General features: G+C 59.8%; 1 protein-coding gene across 2 annotated transcripts in view; it reads right to left on the reverse strand.

The window, feature by feature from the left end:
* The window catches only part of GPLD1 (glycosylphosphatidylinositol specific phospholipase D1), a 52,410-nt gene that overhangs the window by 22,489 nt on the left and 9,219 nt on the right, over positions 1-20,702 (reverse strand). For both annotated transcript variants that reach the window (XM_066352773.1, XM_066352774.1), the window contains 10 exons: positions 15,515-15,593; positions 12,361-12,458; positions 11,876-11,986; positions 11,022-11,070; positions 10,186-10,240; positions 7,496-7,603; positions 7,252-7,279; positions 6,997-7,136; positions 2,857-2,922; positions 1,184-1,307 (listed from right to left, as the gene is read on the reverse strand). In XM_066352773.1, the coding sequence (XP_066208870.1) occupies positions 1,184-1,307; positions 2,857-2,922; positions 6,997-7,136; positions 7,252-7,279; positions 7,496-7,603; positions 10,186-10,240; positions 11,022-11,070; positions 11,876-11,986; positions 12,361-12,458; positions 15,515-15,593 (858 nt within the window). The remainder of the gene's footprint in view (positions 1-1,183; positions 1,308-2,856; positions 2,923-6,996; positions 7,137-7,251; positions 7,280-7,495; positions 7,604-10,185; positions 10,241-11,021; positions 11,071-11,875; positions 11,987-12,360; positions 12,459-15,514; positions 15,594-20,702) is intronic.

Genomic DNA, 20,702 nt, shown 5'->3' on the forward strand with positions numbered 1-20,702 from the left:
CACGCCAAGCCCTGGGCAGGCGCCCCACAAACGGCGCAGCCTCAGGCCCGCCCGGCTCCGGCGCTGCTCCGTCATCCAGGAAGCACCCAGGAGCGCCCACTGTGTGCCGGGCCCCCCGACGGCCGGCCATGGGGTGTAGAGTGCTTCCCTCTCACAGCTTCTGCTGCTCAGGAGACGGACCCGAATAATCGCAAGACAAAATGGCACGTGTGTCTGGGGACGGCATGGGGTGGGGGTCCCCCGGGCCTGGCCTGACTATGTCACCCGTGGAGCCCCCTCGTTCAAGAATGGGAAGGCACAACCAGAGCCTCAGACCGAGGACAAGGCCTGCTGAGCTGACCACAGGCTCGTGTGTGACCACGTGGGCTGCACACGCACGACGCTGGGCCTGCCCAAACCCCCCCCCCCCCCAAACCCAGTTCCCGCAGACACCACCAGTGCTGTCTGAAGCCTCCTCCGGACGTCAGGAGCCCTCCACAAGCCGACACCGCACCCCCCCCACCCCCGCTCATGGTACCTTGCAGCCCCTTGTCTTGCATTCCAGGCAAACAAGACGACTCAAGATTTCTGAAATCCTGAAACTTTCCCAGCCCGCTGCCAGAAATACACACTCACTGATGAACGACTGTCTCCTATTCAAGGCCTAACTGAAACGTCACCTCCTCCATGAAGCCTTCTCTGATAGCAGGGGTAGAATGTTCATCTTAAAGGTGAAGGATCCCTGCCCCCCACCCCACCCGCCACGGTGCTGGTTGCATTCTACTCCTATACGGTGCATCTTGTGTTTATCACACGTGTTAGAAACACTCTAAAGGTCAGGGTCTTTCCCTTCCATTTTCTCTCCCCCCGTAGGGTCTGACCCCTAAAGGCGGCCCCATGCGCGAATGTCACATATGCCACGGCGTCCCTCCGCGTGGGGCCCTGCGCAGGGAGCCTGCAGTACTGACACTCTTCACGCTGCGGACGAAGCAGGACTGGCCCAGGGTCACCTTGGGCCCTGAGGTCCCCGCCCGCCCCCAGGAGGTCTCTGACGGGCCCGGTTTGGAGGCCGAGGACGGGTACGTGCCCGCCTGGGTCACGCCCGGGCTGCTCTCAGTGAACAACCACACAGCCAGTGACGCCACAGAACAGGGGGCCCCCGGGAACCACGGTCCTTCCTCCGTGGGAAGCGGGAAACCCTCACCGAAGTCCAGGAGTCCACACTGAAGACCACCCCTCTCTTGGTGTAGTTGATGCTCTTTCTGGTCTCTTTGGTGAGGGAGACAGTCAGATTTCTGTGAAAATCATTCTTCTGTATTTGTGAGCCGCTGTGAGGAGATAGAGAACGGAACGGTGAAGATTGAGAAATAACAGTTGAAGAATTCCAAGTTAGTCCCAGGTTTAAACATCTATCAAGTTTAAAGATTTATAGACATTTTTAAAGAAACAGCAAAACAAAAGTACAAAATTAAAAAAAAAAAAAGAAACTTCATAGAAGATTCCACAAAATCTTTTCGTAAACACGTTTCCAGGTTTAAAAGCTTGTCCTTACGAAAAATACTTCCTACAGCTTCCAAGTTCTGGGGCTTTTATGGTCCGTCCCCCTTCACCCTTGATTGCTGACGGAGCAACGGGCGCTTCAGTACGTCACACGCACGGTCAAGAACCCCGTCCACGCCGTCTGAGAAACCGGGGCGCGAGCTCCGATTCACCTTTAACGGCGGGCTGGAACTCGCTACCCAATCAAGTCCACCTCCAAGTTGACGCGCCTGAACCAGCCTACGAGCCAGGTGCGCAGAGGAGCAGACGGGCTTTTGGAGCGACTGGCGTGGAAGCCGGCGGCAGAGACGCTCGCAGGACCAGCGTGAGACACCGTGGTCGGAGCCGGACAAGCCGCCGGTGAGGAGCCCCTCCTTACGGCATTCGATTTGATTACAACACATTCAGCGGATCACACAGCGAGGGCCTCACGGAACCGCTTCTGCGTGTCTTCCGTCCTTTCAGAGCTCTGGACGCGCTCACGTAGGACCCCCCCTCGCCAAGCCCCCTCCAGAACGCCCCGCTCTTGCTCCCCTGAAATATCCCGGGTGAAACGTCACCTCTTCGGGAAGCTCCCCCGTGCCTGGGTCCCGTCCCAGAGCGCCCAGCACTGGTCACCCGGGAGGGTACAGTGCCCACCACCCAGCCGGGCATCCAGACAGGAGCGGGCTCTGTCTCGTTCACCCCAGACCAGGACTCTCACTGCGCAGACGGATCCCCGATGTTCTCCGAACGCAATCACTGTGTGCTAAGCTTCTGCCTAGAAAAGCCACAGGGAACCTAACACGGTCAGACTCCCCCAGATCCGTGCCAACCACGGGTCAGACTCCCCCAGATCCGTGCCAACCACGGGTCAGACTCCCCCAGATCCGTGCCAACACCGCCCCGGGAGCACTGACCCCTGACGGACGTTCTCACGTTGTCACCCTTCCCCCTGACGTGGAGGAACGTTTTAGTGCCGGGACTGTGGTTCTGTTTCATGAACGAACCTTCCTACCGTTAGCACAGGTTCGTGGCCAGTGGCTGGCCCTGCGTCTGGCAAGGACACCACGTTCCAGGACACAAGTCAGGCCCCCTGGCCCCTTCCTCCCATACTGCCTGCCTGGCCTTCCAGCCTGGCCTCGCCAGTCACCTCTTCTTCAGGGTGACCTCTGGGTCACGTTGGTGGGTCACGACAAGGATGACAATCGCACCACTGATGTGCTCATGACAGCACACCCGTTCTCGTGCACAATCCCGGCCATCATTTTGCTTCAAGCATCTGCTTTAGGTCACCCAGCTGTGTGTCTGCACGTGGTGTCTCCCCGCGTCTGCCGAGCACCCCCATTGGGCACTTACATCTGGCTGCTGGTCTGCTGGCCGCCACAGGTGATGAACAGAGGGTTCTCGGGCAGGCTGCAGTCCCTGGGGAGAGTCAAACGGTCAGCCTGCCTCTCCAGATGGGCGTGACGAGCCACTGAGGGGCCTTGTGATAACTCTGGGCCGCCCCGCACGCCGGGCACCCACACTCCCGGCTGTCCGTCCCTCCCCGCTCCCTCCCCCGCACCGCCGGGCACCCACACTCCCGGCTGTCTGTCCCTCCCCCGCACCGCCGGGCACCCACACTCCCGGCTGTCCGTCCCTCCCCCGCTCCGCCGGGCACCCACACTCCCGGCTGTCCGTCCCTCCCCCGCACCGCCGGGCACCCACACTCCCGGCTGTCCGTCCCTCCCCCGCACCGCCGGGCACCCACACTCCCGGCTGTCCGTCCCTCCCCCGCTCCCTCCCCCGCACCGCCGGGCACCCACACTCCCGGCTGTCCGTCCCTCCCCCGCTCCCTCCCCCGCACCGCCGGGCACCCACACTCCCGGCTGTCCGTCCCTCCCCCGCACCGCCGGGCACCCACACTCCCGGCTGTCTGTCCCTCCCCCGCACTGCCAAGCGGCCCCACGCTCACGGGGAGCGTCTCCCACTCAGACGAGCGGATAGGACCGTGTTTCGGTAGAGGAAGGCTTGCAGGGCTGAGAGAGGGGGTCATGTGAGCGCGGGAGCAGGACCAGGCACTGGAAACAGGACTCGGACCAGGGCGGGGAGGAGACTGAAGACTGACGTCTCCCGTGGAGTCTTCTTCGGGGACAGCCTCGCTCTGGGGACAGGTCTGTCCTCAAATCCGTCTCTCCACCAGCAGGAGCAGACGGCCCTGACCACACCAGCCACAGTGACAAGCACTTCTCATGTGGGCAGACTTATGGCCGTGACGACCATTACTTCAGTGTGTCTTTAAAAGACACCATAGGCCCTGGCCGGTTGGCTCAGCGGTAGAGCATCGGCCTGGCATGCGGGGGACCCGGGTTCGATTCCCGGCCAGGGCACATAGGAGAAGCGCCCATCTGCTTCTCCACCCCCCCCTCCTTCCTCTCTGTCTCTCTCTTCCCCTCCCGCAGCCAAGGCTCCATTGGAGCAAAGATGGCCCGGCGCTGGGGATGGCTCCTTGGCCTCTGCCCCAGGCACTAGAGTGGCTCTGGTCGCAACAGAGCGACGCCCCGGAGGGGCAGAGCATCGCCCCTTGGTGGGCAGAGCATCGCCCCTGGTGGGCATGCCGGGTGGATCCCGGTTGGGCGCATGCGGGAGTCTGTCTGACTGTCTCTCCCCGTTTCCAGCTTCAGAAAAATACAAAAAAAAAAAGACACCATAACTTTCCAGTAACATGAACTTGGTTGGGAGACAAGCTGTTCTTGGTGGGTACTGTATGAAAATAGGTGCATTTTTTTTTTCTGTCAAAACGGTGCGTGTTTTTCTTCAGAGCCTCCTAATTTCCCATAAAGTTCCATAAATTCTGTTGCATATTTGTGTGTGTGTGTGTGTGTGTGTGTGTGTGTAAAATGCAAGCACTTTATGAGATTTCCTGCCTCAATAAACCAGGACAAGGATCAAGAGGAAGGAAGTCAATTCTCTCCCAATTATTTTCTCTTAAAGAATAAGGTCCAGTCACCTGTTTCCTTAGCATCCCGACAATCTAACCAAAAGCAAAGGCCGACAGTGTGTTCTGGTCTGGGGACCGTTCCACAGGGACTTTATAAAAAAGAGATCAGCACAGGTCACCCACTGTCACGTGACCAGGTGCTCTAAGCCTCGTCCAACGTCAACTGAACCCCCGCGAGTCACGATACCAGAACCAACAGTCACCAAGCGCTCACTCCATGTGGAGCCGCCTTCGTGAGGGGCCTCCCCTCCCCCTCAGGACAGCCCTGCACGGAAGATGAGTTCTCACACCCTCCCACCCCCACACGGAGATGAGTTCTCACGTCCCCCCGCCCCCCCACACAGAGATGAGTTCTCACGCCCCCCCCACCCCCACGGAGATGAGTTCTCGCCCCCCCACCCCCACGGAGATGAGTTCTCACGCCCCCCGCCCCCACACACAGAGATGAGTTCTCACACCCCCCACCCCCACCCCGCCCCCCACAAGGAGATGAGTTCTCATGCCTTCCCACACACGGAGATGAGTTCTCACGTCCCCCCCCCACACACACACAGAGGAGAAGAGGCGTAGGGGGCTCAGCCACCCGCGGGACGGCTCGTCGTGAGGGACGGTGCTCCTCTCCAACCCAGAGCCCGTCCCCTCTCCCAACCTATGCGCCTAACACCCCACGGCCAGAGAAGGAGGGCCCCCACCTTTCACGTCTTAAAAGCCACTTAGCCAGACCAGGTGGTGGTGCAGTGGATAGAGCATCTGACTGGGATGCAGAGGACCCAGGTTCGAGACCCCAAGGTCTCTCAAGCGCAGGCTCATCTGGTTTGAGCAAAGCTCACCAGCTTGGACCCAAGGTCGCTGGCTCGAGCAAGGGGTTACTTGGTCTGCTGAAGGCCCGCAGGTCAAGGCACATATGAGAAAACAATCAATAAACAAAGATACACGTAAAAAGCCACTTATGTTGGATTGTCTCTGCCCAAGCGCAACTCCACGCCCACCGGGCACGCGGCGGATTTGTCAGAGGGAAGCTGGTGTCACATCAACCCAGCATCCGGTCACGGCGAACGTGACTTGAATACTCGCAGATATTTCGGGGCGGAGGGTCACTCGGCCTGTGCCAGCCAGGGCCACACCTGCACAGGCCCCTCGGACGTGTGACCCCGACCCTCCTGGGCCCCTCCCTGGAATGGCTGCCAGGTGCAGCCCCCACCTGGGGCTCTCTCCCCCACCTGGGGCTCTCTCCCCCGCCTGGGGCTCTCTCCTCCGCCTGGGGCTCTCTCCCCCGCCTGGGGCTCTCTCCCCTGCCTGGGACCCTCTCCCCCGCCTGGGGCTCTCTCCCCCGCCTGGGGCTCTCTCCCCCACCTGGGGCTCTCTCCCCCACCTGCCGCGGCTGCTGCTTAGACCGCCCGCCCGCTGGCCCTGCTCTGTCCTGGGCGCTGCCCTCCCGGCCCCCTGTCCAGGCCCGTGTCCCCGCCCGCTGGCCCTGCTCTGTCCTGGGCGCTGCCCTCCCGGCCCCCTGTCCAGGCCCGTGTCCCCGCCCGCTGGCCCTGCTCTGTCCTGGGCGCTGCCCTCCCAGCTCCCTGTCCAGGCCCGTGTCCCCGCCCACTGGCCCTGCTCTGGCCGCCCGCTGGCCCTGCTCTGCCCTGGGCGCTGCCCTCCCGGCTCCCTGTCCAGGCCCGTGTCCCCGCCCGCTGGCCCTGCTCTGCCCTGGGCGCTGCCCTCCCGGCTCCCTGTCCAGGCCCGTGTCCCCGCCCGCTGGCCCTGCTCTGTCCTGGGCGCTGCCCTCCCGGCTCCCTGTCCAGGCCCGTGTCCCCGCCCGCTGGCCCTGCTCTGTCCTGGGCGCTGCCCTTCCGGCTCCCTGTCCAGGCCCGTGTCCCCGCCTGCTCAGGAAAATACCCCAGCTGTAAATGGGCTCCGAGAGCCACCTCGGTTCCCTCGGACGCTGGGGAGACCCAGGCAGCCCGAAGGTCTGCCGCAGCTGGAGGTGGGGACGGCCCATCTGCCCTGGTGTCCTGCCGTCTGACTCTCCGGTTCACACTCATCCAGGGCGTGCGGGGAGGAGCAGGACACGGCCGGAGGCTGACCGGCTGTCCCATCTGGGCTACGTACCACGTTCCAACAGAAGGCCACGTGCACTTTACAAGCGTCTCAGCTGTTTTATGCAGAATGTGGGGCTAGGTGACATATCCTTCGACACCCTGGAACCCCGAGAGGCTGCCGGGGCTGGAGAGTAGGACCGCCCGCCCCCCTGGCTGGAGTCTGCGGAGAGCCGCCCCCCTCCCAGTCCGCATGGGTCCTCCCCGGAGAAATGGACGGGGGCTCGGTGGTGGGTGGACACTGAGCCCTGTCTGCGCGTCTCGGTCCCCGAAACTTGAGGGATCAGCAGATCTAACCAGACGGGAGCTCCGGTCCCTCTTGATCGGGATAAGACAAGCTCTTCCGGAGACTTCCGCCTCTGGTTTGATCGGAAGCGCTTGTCGGGGGCAGGGCAGCCAGGGCGGGGAGCAGCAGCAGTCATCACTCACCTGGTCCCGTTCTCTAGCATGTAGCTCGTCAGGCGGTAAATATTGGTGGACCAGAACGCCATGTCATCCAGTCCTCCAAGGAAGTATTCCTGGAACTGCTCCACCAGGAAGGGGGACTTCCTCGAGTACGTGGGGTAGAGCTGTGGCGGAGAGGAGGAGGGAGAAGTGAGCCAGCCGGTCAGTGACTCAGGGGCTCCTCCCGGGGCCCTCGCCGCCCGGCACGTGAAGATCCTGAGGGCCCAGGCTTCTCTTTACCTTGGAAACAGCCAGCATCTCGCCGTACCTGCAACACAACCGCAATCTGAGCGTGAGTTCTGGTGTCCGCAAGGGCAGATCACGGAGACGAGGCTCCGGTCGACATGTGTCCACTGTCCTGCGACCGCTCTGCCTCAGCACAACCCACACACCCAGAATCCTCCCCCCAGACCCTGAGCCCCCGAGCCACGGCTGCTGAGGAAGTCACACACAGCCGGCTGCGGGTCCTGCCGGGGACACTCACATCTCCAAGAACTGAAGGTAGGTACACTCGACGATCGCCTTTTTGGTGATGACCTCTCGGCCGTAGAGATTCTTATAAATGCCCAGGAGGTCTCGGACAGGCACGTACCTGAGGACAGCGTGAGAATAAAGGAAGCCGTGTGATCCCCGACGTGGAAGAGAGTAACGCACGTTGCAGCCAGTTACCCCGCGACTCCGCAGAGGGGCTTCGCCCGTGCTCCGGATCTCGCCCTCCCCACAGCCCGCGTGGGGGGCGCTGGCACGGGGCCCCCTGTACAAAGAAGGGACCGGGCACAGAGGAGGTCAAGAGTTTGCCCGAGGCGGCCGGCGAGGGGTGACTGATTCAGATGTTGATGGAGGTGTGCTGGGAGATGCGGAGCTATCAAGCATAAAGAAAACGGCCAGTTTTGTGACGAAGGAACTCACTAGGCAGCGTTTTCACTCTTTTGAGTTGAATTAGTCTCAGGACTCATTGTTTTAAAGACGCCAAAAATGGCTTCTCGCGCCGACAGCCTGCTTTTACAGCCCACGGGGAGAAGTGGGGGAAAAGAGCCCATTTCCGTTGGAAGAAGGAGCCACGCCTTGAAATCGGAGGTAGCTGCTGGAAACGGAAACATCTCCAATCGTCCTGTCAAAGGCCTCAGGCCGCACTGGACGGGACATCACAACCTATGAAACCTGGCTTCCGTGTGTCGACTGCAAGAAAGAATCTACTGATGTCCTTTCTTTATTTCCACAAGAGAACCGCAGGGATGGGTGCTTCCAATGAAAACAGCTTCACTGGCTAGACAAAATAACAAAAATACTTCTTTTACGTGAAATCACCGAGCTAGCGAGAAAGTGAAAAATTTCCGAAGGCCCAAAACAAACTGAAGGTGGAAACTCTGAGAGGGAAGCAGGGGGCTGAGCCAGCCTCGCCCCGAGGTCCTGCCAGACGGGGGACCTGGAGGCGCTCTGGTGGCCGCGGGCTGCTCAGGAGACAGGGAGACAGTCACCCGCGGGCTGCTCAGGAGACAGGGAGACAGTCACCCGCGGGCTGCTCAGGAGACAGGGAGACAGTCACCCGAACGCCACCTCCGAGGAGACCACGCCTCCTGCCTGAGCGGTGGCTAGAAATGAACCCAACATGCTGGCGAGGACAGCCGAGGGCAACGGATGCGGGGGTGGCATCTCCCCCCGGGAACGGGTCACCACGGCCCTGCCCCGGACGCCCTGTCCTGCGTCTGTGCTGTTTGTGGACTCAGAGAATCTTGCAGGGTTGAACGTAACGTCAGGGCGTCCCAGGTTAAAAGCGGCTCGGGCAGCCTGCAGGGGCCCAGACAGACCTCTGCCTCCAGCTTCCAGTGACTCAACACCAGACAACACGACCACAGAGGACCGGTCACCCGAGGGTACCCGTGCAGATGGACATCCAGGCCGGGGCAGCTGGCCACATGTGTGGAGTCAGAGGGACCCCTGGGGCTGCTGCTGTCACCAGCACTTCCCGGGTACCCCAGGCCAGCTGGCCTCAGGCCACCTGTGAGTGACTTGTTGGTTCTGAGTTTCCTCAGCTCTGCAGTGGCAGCGGACCAGGCACAGGCGTGGGCGCCGGCCACAGCCCTGAGCTCTCCTTACTCTTTGGGCTGCTGGTATCCTTCCTCACCCAGCACCCCACTCACACTCAGGGGCCGGGACCGAGGGACGGACTCATCACCTCCTGGCTGCTTGGTGAACGTCCAAAGAAAGAGACAAACCACTGTGGAACCACAGGGAGCTGCAGTGAGACCCGATGAAGAAGACTCGGAGGCAACAAGCATCGTTAGAGACCAAGGTCACCACATCATGACAAAGGGATCCAGTTGCCAGAAAGAGAAGAGATTTTGAAACTGGACTGTCCCTAACAACATGCTTTCAAGCGTGTGTAGCAAAATGACAGAACGGCAAGGAGCAATTAAAAAAAATCCACAGCACAGGGAGAGTTCAAAACAAATATCTGTCAGCAGTTGCTAGATTGACCTGATTAAAAATAAAGAGTAAGACTGCCCTGGCCGGCTGGCTCAGCGGTAGAGCGTCGGTCAGGCGTGTGGAAGTCCCCGGTTCCATTCCGGGTCAGGGCACACAGGAGAAGCGCCCATCTGCTTCTCCACCCCTCCCCCTCTCCTTCCTCTCTGTCTCTCTCTTCCCCTCTTGCAGCCAAGGCTCCATTGGAGCAAAGTTGACCCGGGCACTGAGGATGGCTCCATGGCCTCCACCTCAGGTGCTAGAATGGCTCTGGTTGCAACAGAGCAACTGCCCCAGATGCCGAGATGGGCAGAGCATCACCCCCTGGTGGGCATGCCGGGTGGATCCTGGTCGGGCACATGCGGGGAGTCTGTCTCTCTGCCTCCCTGCTTCTCACTTCAGAAAAAAAATAATAAAAAATTAAAATAAAATAAAATAAAGAGTAAGGTATGGCACCTGAGACACAGGACGCTCCCCGCTGCTTAAACTGGGGGGGGGGGGGGGGGCAGCCACACAGGGGATATCATCTCACTCAGCGTGCACTCCTACGCTGGCTATGATTCAAATCTTTTGAAGAAGTTACTCACACTATTCTCATCTGCCCTTTCAGCTTTCAAAATTTACCAAGTAGGAGACTCCCAAGTTCGCTGTAAGTTGTATATCTTCTAGGGAAACACGGGTCAAGCCCCCACACGCCACGGCCGCTCTTACCAGTGCCGGGACAGGTAATTGAAATTGAACTCGAACTGGCTCAGCACGTCTCCTCCTGTGGTGAGAAACACATAACACGGGTGGGTCAGCGACAACATTGTTGCGCCAGCCGAACTACTAGCTCTCGACACTGTTACAAGTGTCTGTTCCTGGTTTTAGGTACAGGCGGTGACTTGAAGAAAACAGATCTTTTAAAATCTTAGCTAGTGAAACAAACTAAAAATAAACAGAAACACACACACACACACAAAACAAAGCTCAGCCCTCTAACCAAAGTGTTTTTTACTTTAAAAAGAACAAAAGATAGACCACAAGCATTGTTTTAAATAAACCACTCACAATCTAGTTTGTATATGGAAAGGTGTGTATATATATATATATATAGAGAGAGAGAGAGAGAGAGAGGGAGAGAGAGAGGGAGAGGGAGGGAGGGAGAAAGACAGCATTTACCAATTTAAAGCTAATGTATTAGTAGACACTGGGTCATGAATTTTCATCTGATGTAAGTGTCTCTGAAATTACGGCACAAGTCAATAAGTGTGTATATATGTGTGTATATATATATATATATATATATGTATATATATATATATATATTTTATTTTATTTTTTTACAAAGTTACGCACACCCACAACTTTTCAGAAGTACAGCTCTGTTCAGGGAGCTATGCCTGAACTCCAGGCGAGCTGCACTGTTAACAGAGGACGCAGCGAGTACCTGCTACTGGTAAGACAGGATGAACGACAGATATGAATTTAAGGCACAGTAGAGACTTCATTGTACACGACATGTGACCGCCGCAAAGGAAGAGCGGGCGAATGGAAGGGAACCGTACCGAAGTCTCCGGCCGGGTGCGCCTCCGAGTAGGAGCCGTGGAAGTCGATCTGCGGACAGGAAGAGGCTGGTTGGTATCACCACAGCATGTGGCCAGATTCCCGCCCCACACGCCAGCGAGCTGCTGAGCTCGGGGTGCAGGTGTGCAGAGACACAGCCTGGTGTCACCTCCCGGCCCAGTTCCCGCCCCACACGCCAGCGAGCTGCTGAGCTCGGGGTGTGCAGAGACACAGCCCTGGGTCACCTCCTCTGTGCCGGGGAATGATCCCGGCGGCCGCGTCACGCCCTGAGCGCACAGTGACAGACGCAGCCACCGCGGACGTGCACCCCGAAGAGGCCCACACCACCCCCGCTGCGTCCACCCTCACGCCTCTTGCAGTCGTCCCGACACTGATGAACGACCGGAAGCTAAGCCATGAGGTAAGATCGCAATGTCACCCTGGCAGTATGGCGTTTTCACATAGAAAATTAAAAAAAAAAAAAAAGCCCCAAACACGTGGAACTATATTCCTTTTAAACAGAACCAAATAGCGGTATCAATCGTCTCCTTAAGATACGCAGCTTGAATGAAACGAGTTTCTCAAAGTCGTGTGTGACTCCTACCAGACGTCACACCCGTTCCTTTTCAGGGCACGTCAGCCGCTCTGCCCAGGTGCACGAGTTCCCCGCAGGTTAGCAGGACAGGAGGACAGAAATGGAACAAACACGCTCTGGGCAGGAAGCCTCATTTCCACGTGACGCGTGAGTGACCCAAGGCTGTCCTTGCCTTTGGCGGGGTCCCTCTGCGACCTTGGGCGTGGTGGGCGCCCTGCTGTGACATCCCTGACTGGGGGCAGGGGGGGGGCAGGTACTCACGGCTGCCATCGTCCTCAGGAACCCCTGCTCGATGCCCAGGCTGTGCCAGCTGACGTCAGCCACCATGTGAGACGTGACTCCAAACAGGAAGGCGACCAGCTTCTCCGTGTCCTGCCACCCAGACCAGAGTCAGGAGTTCCGGTTACTCTACGGCAGCCCGACGGGGAGTTCCGCCCCGAGGGGAGCTCACCGCGCAGTCTAGTGACAAAGACCGCAAGGGACTTTGCGACGTGTTTGGAGGGCCTCGGACATGCGCTCAGGTCTATTAGTACTGGAGCGACACGACTAGGTGACGTAGCCCCAACGTACAAAACTGCTATCTCCAGGCATTCCCTAGCTGCCTCCGGGCGCCACGCGCGGGTGTGGGCATCGAAGTCTCAGTGGGCAGGGGCCTCACAGAGCTGGGGAGGGTGACAAACGGGATCCACGCCGTGCGGGAAAGGGAGATGGGACCCCCAGGCTTTAGGACCAGAGGGCCTGCCTACCTTCTCCCAGGGAAGGGGGTAGGTCTCCCGGATGTAGTGGACGCTGGCGTTGAGAAAGGGAGTCCAGTGGGTGCTCTCGGACACTTCATGGAATCGTCCTGACAGGACCAAGCAGAACTCAGGATTCTTTCTGAAGATTCCCAGTCAAATCTCTCTCTCTCTCTCTCACACACACACACACACACACACACACACACACACCTCCGTGCACTGCCTTCCCCCACCTTCCCCTCCAAGCCTCGCAGCCTCTTCTGTGGGTTCCAAGGAAGTCTCTAGAAGGAAGAGCCTGGGAGAGAAGGGACCCCAGATGCTCACGGCGTCTGCCCTCACACCTGGGCTGCCACCGAGGCTGGAGGTACCTTCCAGGCTGGGCCCTCACGCTGCACAGACACACTGTCAGTCTGCTGTAAACCTGTGTGTCCGTCGGTCAGCCTCCACGAGAGCACAATAAGGCAAAGCAGAGCCTCCCGAAGCTTCCAGCCGTAGGATTGACCCTAATTGTTTTAAAATGGCACGGCCCGCGCCTGACCCGTGGTGGCGCAGTGGACAGAGCGTCGACCTGGAACGCTGAGGTCGCAGGTTCGAAACCCTGGGCTTGCCTGGTCACGGCACATACGGGAAGCAACTACTGCTGTGAGCTGATGCTTCCTGTTCCTCCACCACCTTTCTCTCTCTCTCTCCATTTGCTTTAAAAAAAAAAAAAGGCACAGGCCTCAAGCACCGTTCGAGTGGGCCGTGGGTCCCACGGGCCCTTTCCTTCCCACGGGAGCGTGGGAAAGACAGGAACCAGCATCTCCCGTCCTGCGCACACGCCACACGCCCCTCACGGAGCCTCACGTGTCGTTGCGTGTCCCAGGACTCCACGGTTCAGGTCCCTCGCCTCCGATTTTTTTATTTTTTATGTTGTTGCTAAAGTAGAAACCACCTGTCCTGGCTTAACTCGTTGGCTTTCCTGAAGATGATTTTCAAATAAGCGGCAACTCAGAAACGAGACTTTCTCTGGAGGTTTTCTGAGAGCTGACCCTTGCGGCTCATCGGACAGAACTCAGTGGAACTGCCGAGGGCCTGACACACCGCCCCTGACCAAAGGGCAGACTCGCCGAGGCGCTGGCCCTTCTGGGGGCCTGCGGGGGGCCCCCCACTCACCAGGGCCGGCAGGTCTGCTTCTCACCCTGCCAGAGCCAGTGCCCTCATCCCTGTCATTACCGAGCTTTGTTCCTTAGGTGACCTGATGAAACACGGGCACGGAAACAGTTGTTCCTTTGGCAGCTAAGTATTTAAGAAAGTTATGTGCTTTTGAAAGAGGCCACAAAAGAAGACTGAATCACCAAAGAAGAAAAAAAAAAAACTACTGTTAAAGTGGATATGAGACAAAGGTAAGATATGGAAACACCCATAACACTCTAAAGAAACTCGGCACCGAAACTGATGGCCATTGTTTTATGTTTTATGCTTCCTCCTGACTGTGGGTGTGTCCGTCACACACGGGTCCCCACCTTCACGGCTGTGAGAGGATGTCTACTTTCTGCTCACTAGGAGGCTGGGTGGCCTGCAGCCTCCCCCGCCCGCCTCAGAGCCTTTGTCATTCGTCTGCCATGAGACATGGCAAGTGTGAAGCAATGTTTCTCATGTGGAACTGATCAAAAACCCTTAATCTTTTTAGGTATGGTACCCAGGAACTGTTAAAACATCAGGAGACAGGGCCTGGCCAGTTTGCTCAGTGGTAGAGCATTGGTCTGACGTGTGGAAGTTCCAGGTTCAATTCCCGGCCAGGGCACACAGGAGAAGCGCCCATCTGCTTCTCCACCCCTCCCCCTCTCCTTCCTCTCTGTCTCTCTCTTCCCCTCCCGCAGCCAAGGCTCCATTGGAGCAAAGTTGGCCCGGGCGCTGAGGATGGCTCCTTGGCCTCTGCCCCAGGTGCTGGAATGGCTCTGGTCATGACAGAGCGATGCCCCAGAGGGGCAGAGCATCGCCCCCTGGTAGGCGTGCCAGGTGGATCCCGGTTGGGCGCATGTGGAGTCTATCTGACTCCTCGCTTCTCACTTCAGAAAAATACAAAAACAAACAGACAAACAGAAACCTCAGGACATAGGAAGGCCCCTTACTACAGCTGGGGAAGGCGTGGTTAGAAATAACGGCGGGAGGGAGAGGCTGCCACACGCAGGCAGACCGACAGGACTGAGACCTGACAGCTCACAGACCGAGAGGGAGACAGAGTCACAGGAAGGGGAGCCCCGAGGAGGCTCGTAGCTGCAGGAGCAACAGGCCTGCCCCTCGCAGCCCAACAGCACTGCTGTGCATGAGGACGCAGGGTAAAGGCGGGTGATCCCAACGTTCTGGACCCGGTCGGCACGAGGGCCCTGTGTGCTGGACCTCCTCGTCCATCTCCCCATCCACAGTCCACCCTCGTCCACCCTGCACGGTGCCCCCCGTGACCTGACAGCAGGGGCCTCTCTGCCCTCTGGCCGGGTCGGGCTTGGCAGTGGGGGACGGGGGACAGGCCGGAAGAGAAGAGGAGGAGAGAGGCTGGTTCCGGTTCTCCCAGCGCCTGTCTGTGGTGGCGCCGTGGGCTGGCGGGACCCTCACCGAAGGCCGGGCCCCCAGGAGGCCTGCCCTCCGTCTGCGGTTCCGCGGGGGCCGCCTCCCTGGCACTGTCCTTGCGATTTCCTCCCTCCTGTCCCCACCTGGTAGCCTGTCCACTGACACGCCTCCCCTGAGGTGACCCCTTCTGCCGGTGCCTCCCGTGACCCGCCGGGGCGCTGATGGCCCCCACCCACCACGCAGGCTTGGCGCTGCGTGCAGACAAGCCGGCTGAGCCCGAGCAGGACCACGCTGCAGGCATGGAAACCGAGATGGCACGGGAGTGACTTTGCCAAGGTTCCCGGCTGACAGACCCGTCCCAGACGACAGACTTACAGACCCCCCAGCAGGCACTCTGGCCCTCGGGCCCTTTGCAAGTGTCCAGTGTCCTGTCTCCTGCCTCCGGGCAGCACAGCAGGTGAAGGCAACAGTGTTCGGGGCTCTAGTTTTCATTACGGGGACACAGGACTCCGCGAACTGAGTCGCGGACCCAGGATGACGTTGGAGGACAGGACGGGCGGTGTGTTTCAGTCGAGGCGCCTCCCGCCCGCCCGGGCCGCGGCCTTCCCCTCACCTCTCTCGCAGATGCCGGGGTAGAAGGCGTCAGGAAACACGGTGCCGGCCTGGTACGCGTCCCGGTGTTCCAGTAAGAGCTGCGGGGCAGGGGGCGCAGAGGTTAGAGGGGAGAGGCACCCTCCAGAGGGGGGCGGTAACAGGGCGGCGGGAGTGAACACTGGTGTACCCCAACCTGCGACGTGTAACCTCGGGGCAGCAACGGGGGTGGCGGGAGTGAACACTGGTGTACCCCAACCTGCGACGTGTAACCTCGGGTTCACACACCGCCCCCCTCCGCCCCCAGCACACAGGCTCAGTGAGAAGCACACGCCCCTGCTTCCAGGTCACCTCCCTGCCCTCTGCCCACCCAGCAGGGCAGCGTCCCCCAAGGCCCCCCCACGACCCTGTAACCTGTGTGGGGCCAGGTTCTCAGGGATCCGGTGAAAGTCGGTGAAGTGAGAAAAACACCAGCAGATGTTTACAACACGTGCAGGCGTGCACATGAAGGTCCACCTGCACCTGTGCCTATGCCTTAGAGCGAGACTGTCCCTCGTGCGGTGGGGGGTGGGGACTGACCCAGCACGCTTTCCCCGTGATGATGGTGGAGAAGCGGACGGCAGAGGTTTCTGCACTGGCTCTGCTCCGCTGAGGGGCTCAAGCTCTCCGTCCTAACCCCCACGGGGTCCGGGTGCACTGGACTGACCCCCACGGGGCCCGGGCGCATTGGACTGACCCCCACGGGGCCCGGGCGCACTGGACTGACCCCCACGGGGCCCGGGCGCACCGGACTGACCCCCACGGGGCCCGGGCGCACCGGACTGACCCCCACGGGGCCCGGGCGCATTGGACTGACCCCCACGGGGCCCGGGCGCACCGGACTGACCCCCACGGGGCCCGGGCGCACCGGACTGACCCCCACGGGGCCCGGGCGCACTGGACTGACCCCCACGGGGCCCGGGCGCACCGGACTGACCCCCACGGGGTCCGGGTGCACTGGACTGACCCCCACGGGGCCCGGGCGCATTGGACTGACCCCCACGGGGCCCGGGCGCACTGGACTGACCCCCACGGGGCCCGGGCGCACTGGACAGTCTAGAAAGCGAAGCCGGTGGCCAGCCTCCACCGCAGAGCCTGGTCCCTCCTCTCCGTCCGCTGCGCAGAAGTGCGCGGTTTCCCGCCGCTGAGGGACAGCGAGCCAGGCGTTCCCCAGCTCCCTCCTGCTCGCCCGGAACGTCCACTGTCCGGGTCCAGGGCACCCCCTCTGCTAGTGAGGAGTGGCGGGAGGCCGTGGGGCAAGGTGGCATGCTTGCTCTCCAGACGGCGTGGGAGGTGGCGGGCCAGCAGACGACGAGTGGGGCAGCGCCTGCTGGGCAGGGAGCCGGGCGGCCGGTCCTGCATGAGATCACGGGCATCTTCTCCGGACACTCAGCCTGGGCCTGCCCCCCCCGTCCTGTCGGTCACACTGAGGTCCCTGCCACGTGGTGCTGAGCCCTCTCTACCTGGCTGCGCAGAGGGGTTCACACACCTGCACATGAGTTCTGGCACAACGGAGTCCAAGCCTGGCACCCCAACTTTTTAATTCAATATGAACTCACATATCCGTGGAGGGAGGCCACGGAGAAGGGCCCAAAAAACTCAAAAGATAAGGGCTATGGTGCTCTCTGCTGTGGTCTGCTTTTCCGACCAGCATGTGTCCTGGACCTAGTCCTTTAGACATAGGACCCGCTCTCCTGAGGGGCCCATCCCCTGCTGAGCAGAGTGGCTCCCCCCGGGGGGGATGCGGCCAGCATGTCCACGCCCACCACATGGTCCGGCTCAGAGGCGCACGCCGGGGCCAAGCCGTGCAGTTAGAACCTCCGAGACCTCTCCACAGGAGCCCCGGGAAGATGCTCTGCCCCTTGGGGTTTCAAGGTTGGAGGTGCGTCCTGCACGGCCAGCCACCTCCACATGGCTGATTCCACACCAGCTTGAGTGTGGGATCATGGACATGACCCCACGGTCACTGGCTTGGGCCCAAGGTCGCTGGCTTGAGCAAGGGGTCACTGGCTGGGCTAGAATCCCCCAGTTGAGGCACGTGGACCAAGAAGGCACCCTAGAACCTCGAGAGCTAGACCTAGACCCCCGGGCCAGTTCTGTGAACCCAGAGAGTCTTTTGTCTAAAGATAATGTGAGTTGGACTTTCATCATTTAATAATTAACTTTATTAAATATTGACCTCGCCAGATACTGCTCTAGTCACTTTCTTTGTAAATCAAGACTTCTGCCATCTGCACGTCACGGGGAGGTAGATACCGCTAACACAAAAATAGCAAAGGCGTGGGCAAAACAGTCAGGAAACTGCAGGAGGACAGAGTTCAGAGGGAGGCTGTATCCTTCAGACACAGGATGTACTTCTAAAGCTACAGAAACAAAAGCAGCACAGCATCAGAATCAGAGACGGAAACGAAACAGTGAGAGAGAGAGAGAGAGAGAGACTGCTACAGAGGAGCCGCGGGGCGTGGCACAGCCCCTCACCACGAGTGCCCGCTCTGTCTGCGCGGGAAGCCTGGGAGAAGCAGGCTTGAAACGAGCATCCCCGATGACAGGCCACTGGGTCCCTGTCCTGCCTCAGGCCACAGTCAGCACAAGATGCATTAGAGAGGTCGTGTCAAAAGCAGAGCCATAAAATTAACGAGGCCACGTTTAAATGAATAACTAATCATCTCAGGGTGGGTATAATTTCCCTAAGCAAAGCACACAGGCAGGAACTATCAGAGAAAAGATTGATTCACTTAGGCAACAAAAAATGTTTAAGTGTTCGGCAGCTAAAAAGCACCAGAAACTAATTAAAAAAAAAAAAAAATAACCATGAGTATCATTGGATAGATGAAAGGCTAATATCTTTAAGAAATTAACAATTCTGCCTGACTGCTGGTGGCGCAGTGGATAGAGCGTTGACCTGGGATGCTGAGATCCCAGGTTCAAAACCCCAAGGTTGGCCCTGGCTGGTTGGCTCAGTGGTAGAGCATCAGCCCAGCGTGTGGAAGTCCGCCCGGTTCGATTCCCAGCCAGGGCACACAGGAGAAGCACACATCTGCTTCTCCACCCTTCTCCTTCTCCTTCCTCTCTATCTCTCTCTTCCCCTCCTGCAGCCAAGGCTCCATTGGAGCAAAGTTGGCCCGAGCGCTGAGGATGGCTCCATGGCCTCTGCTCAGGCACTAGAATGGTTCCAGTTGCAACAGAGCGATGCCCCAGATGGGCAGAGCATCGCCCCCTGGTGGGCATGCGAGTGGATCTCAGTCAGGCGCATGCGGGAGTCTGACTCTCTGCCTCCCCGTTTCCAACTTCAGGAAAATACAAACAAAGCAAAAAACCCCAAGGTCACCAGCTTGAGTGTGGGATCATAGACATGACCCCATGGTCACTGGCTTGGGCCCAAGGTCGCTGGCTTGAGCAAGGGGTCACTGGCTGGGCTGGAATCCCCCGGTAGAGGCATGTATGAGAAGCAGTTGATGAACAACTAAAGTGATGCAACGAAGAACTGATGCTTCTCATCTCTCCCCCTTCCTTTCTGTCCATCTCTCTCAAAAAAAGAAGAAACAAGCCATTCTTACACATCAAGACAAAGATCAATATCTTAATAGATAAGCGAGCAAAAGACATGGGCAATTCAAGAAGGGGTAGTTGAAAGAGTCAATAAACACTTGAAAATAGATTTAATCTCATGAATAATAAATTAATAATTGAAAGGCCTGTTAAACCGATGACAAAGGACCGCGTTCACCAGCCACACTGGCGAAAGTGAAGAGTGGATGTTTCCAGATCTGAAGGTACTTATCAAGAAACGGCAATGAAACAGGTGATCGAGTAAGCACAGTCGCCGTCCCTGGGTCACATGTGTCTTCCCTGTTCTGTTTCCTGGGGCGTCTCTGGGCTGAGGGTCCAGTCAGCCGGGCCAGGGCCGGTCGGGCGTCGGCCTCGCATGGGGAGGCGTGGGAACGGGCTCTCACTGGGGGCCGGCGTCGCAGAGGGAACGGGCTCTCGCTGGGGCGGTGTCACAGAGGGGACGGGCTCTCGCAGAGGGGACGGGCTCTCTCACTGGGGGCCGGCGTCGCAGAGGGGACGGGCTCTCGCAGAGGGGACGGGCTCTCGCAGAGGGGACGGGCTCTCGCAGAGGGAACGGGCTCTCGCTGGGGGCCGGCGTCGCAGAGGGAACGGGCTCTCGCTGGGGGCCGGCGTCGCAGAGGGAACGGGCTCTCGCTGGGGGCCGGCGTCGCAGAGGGAACGGGCTCTCGCTGGGGCATCGTCGCAGAGGGGACGGGCTCTCGCTGGGGCGGTGTCACAGAGGGGACGGGCTCTCGCAGAGGGGACGGGCTCTCGCAGAGGGGACGGGCTCTCGCTGGGGCGGTGTCACAGAGGGGACGGGCTCTCGCTGGGGCGGTGTCACAGAGGGGACGGGCTCTCGCTGGGGCATCGTCGCAGAGGGGACGGGCTCTCGCTGGGGCGGTGTCACAGAGGGGACGGGCTCTCGCAGAGGGGACGGGCTCTCGCAGAGGGGACGGGCTCTCGCTGGGGCGGTGTCACAGAGGGGACGGGCTCTCGCAGAGGGGACGGGCTCTCGCTGGGGGCCGGCGTCGCAGAGGGAACGGGCTCTCGCTGGGGGCCGGGGGCCGGCGTCGCAGAGGGGACGGGCTCTGGCAGAGGGGACGGACTCTCGCTGGGGCGGTGTCACAGAGGGGACGGACTCTCGCTGGGGCGGCGTCGCAGAGGGAACGGGCTCTCGCTGGGGGCCGGCGTCGCAGAGGGAACGGGCTCTCGCTGGGGGCCGGCGTCGCAGACCCGGGCGCGGGGGAAGCTGGCGTGGACCCTGCAGCAATGGGCCGGGTTGTTCTGCAGCGACGTGCGTGTGATCTCCTGGCTGTGAACAGGTCGTCAGACAGACACAAAATGCCACCACGAAGCCAAGCCTGGGACAGCTGGAGCGTCACGGGAGACAGTGACCACTGCGCACAGGAAACCCTGACCGAACGGGAGCTGATATCAATGTGACAGTGGGGACAGGAGAGCTCTGACAGGAGGGAGTCAGGGAGACACGACTCGGAAACCGTCCTGAGGACGACTCTTTCAGGCGAGAACCACCCAGGGGCGCGGAATGCTCGATGAGAAACAGGGCATTCTCATCACCTCCGTGGAGCCGGCCACAGACTCCTCACCTGCTCGATAGAAAG

This window comes from Saccopteryx leptura, chromosome 11 (assembly GCF_036850995.1).
Source record: "Saccopteryx leptura isolate mSacLep1 chromosome 11, mSacLep1_pri_phased_curated, whole genome shotgun sequence".
Lineage (NCBI taxonomy): Eukaryota > Metazoa > Chordata > Mammalia > Chiroptera > Emballonuridae > Saccopteryx > Saccopteryx leptura.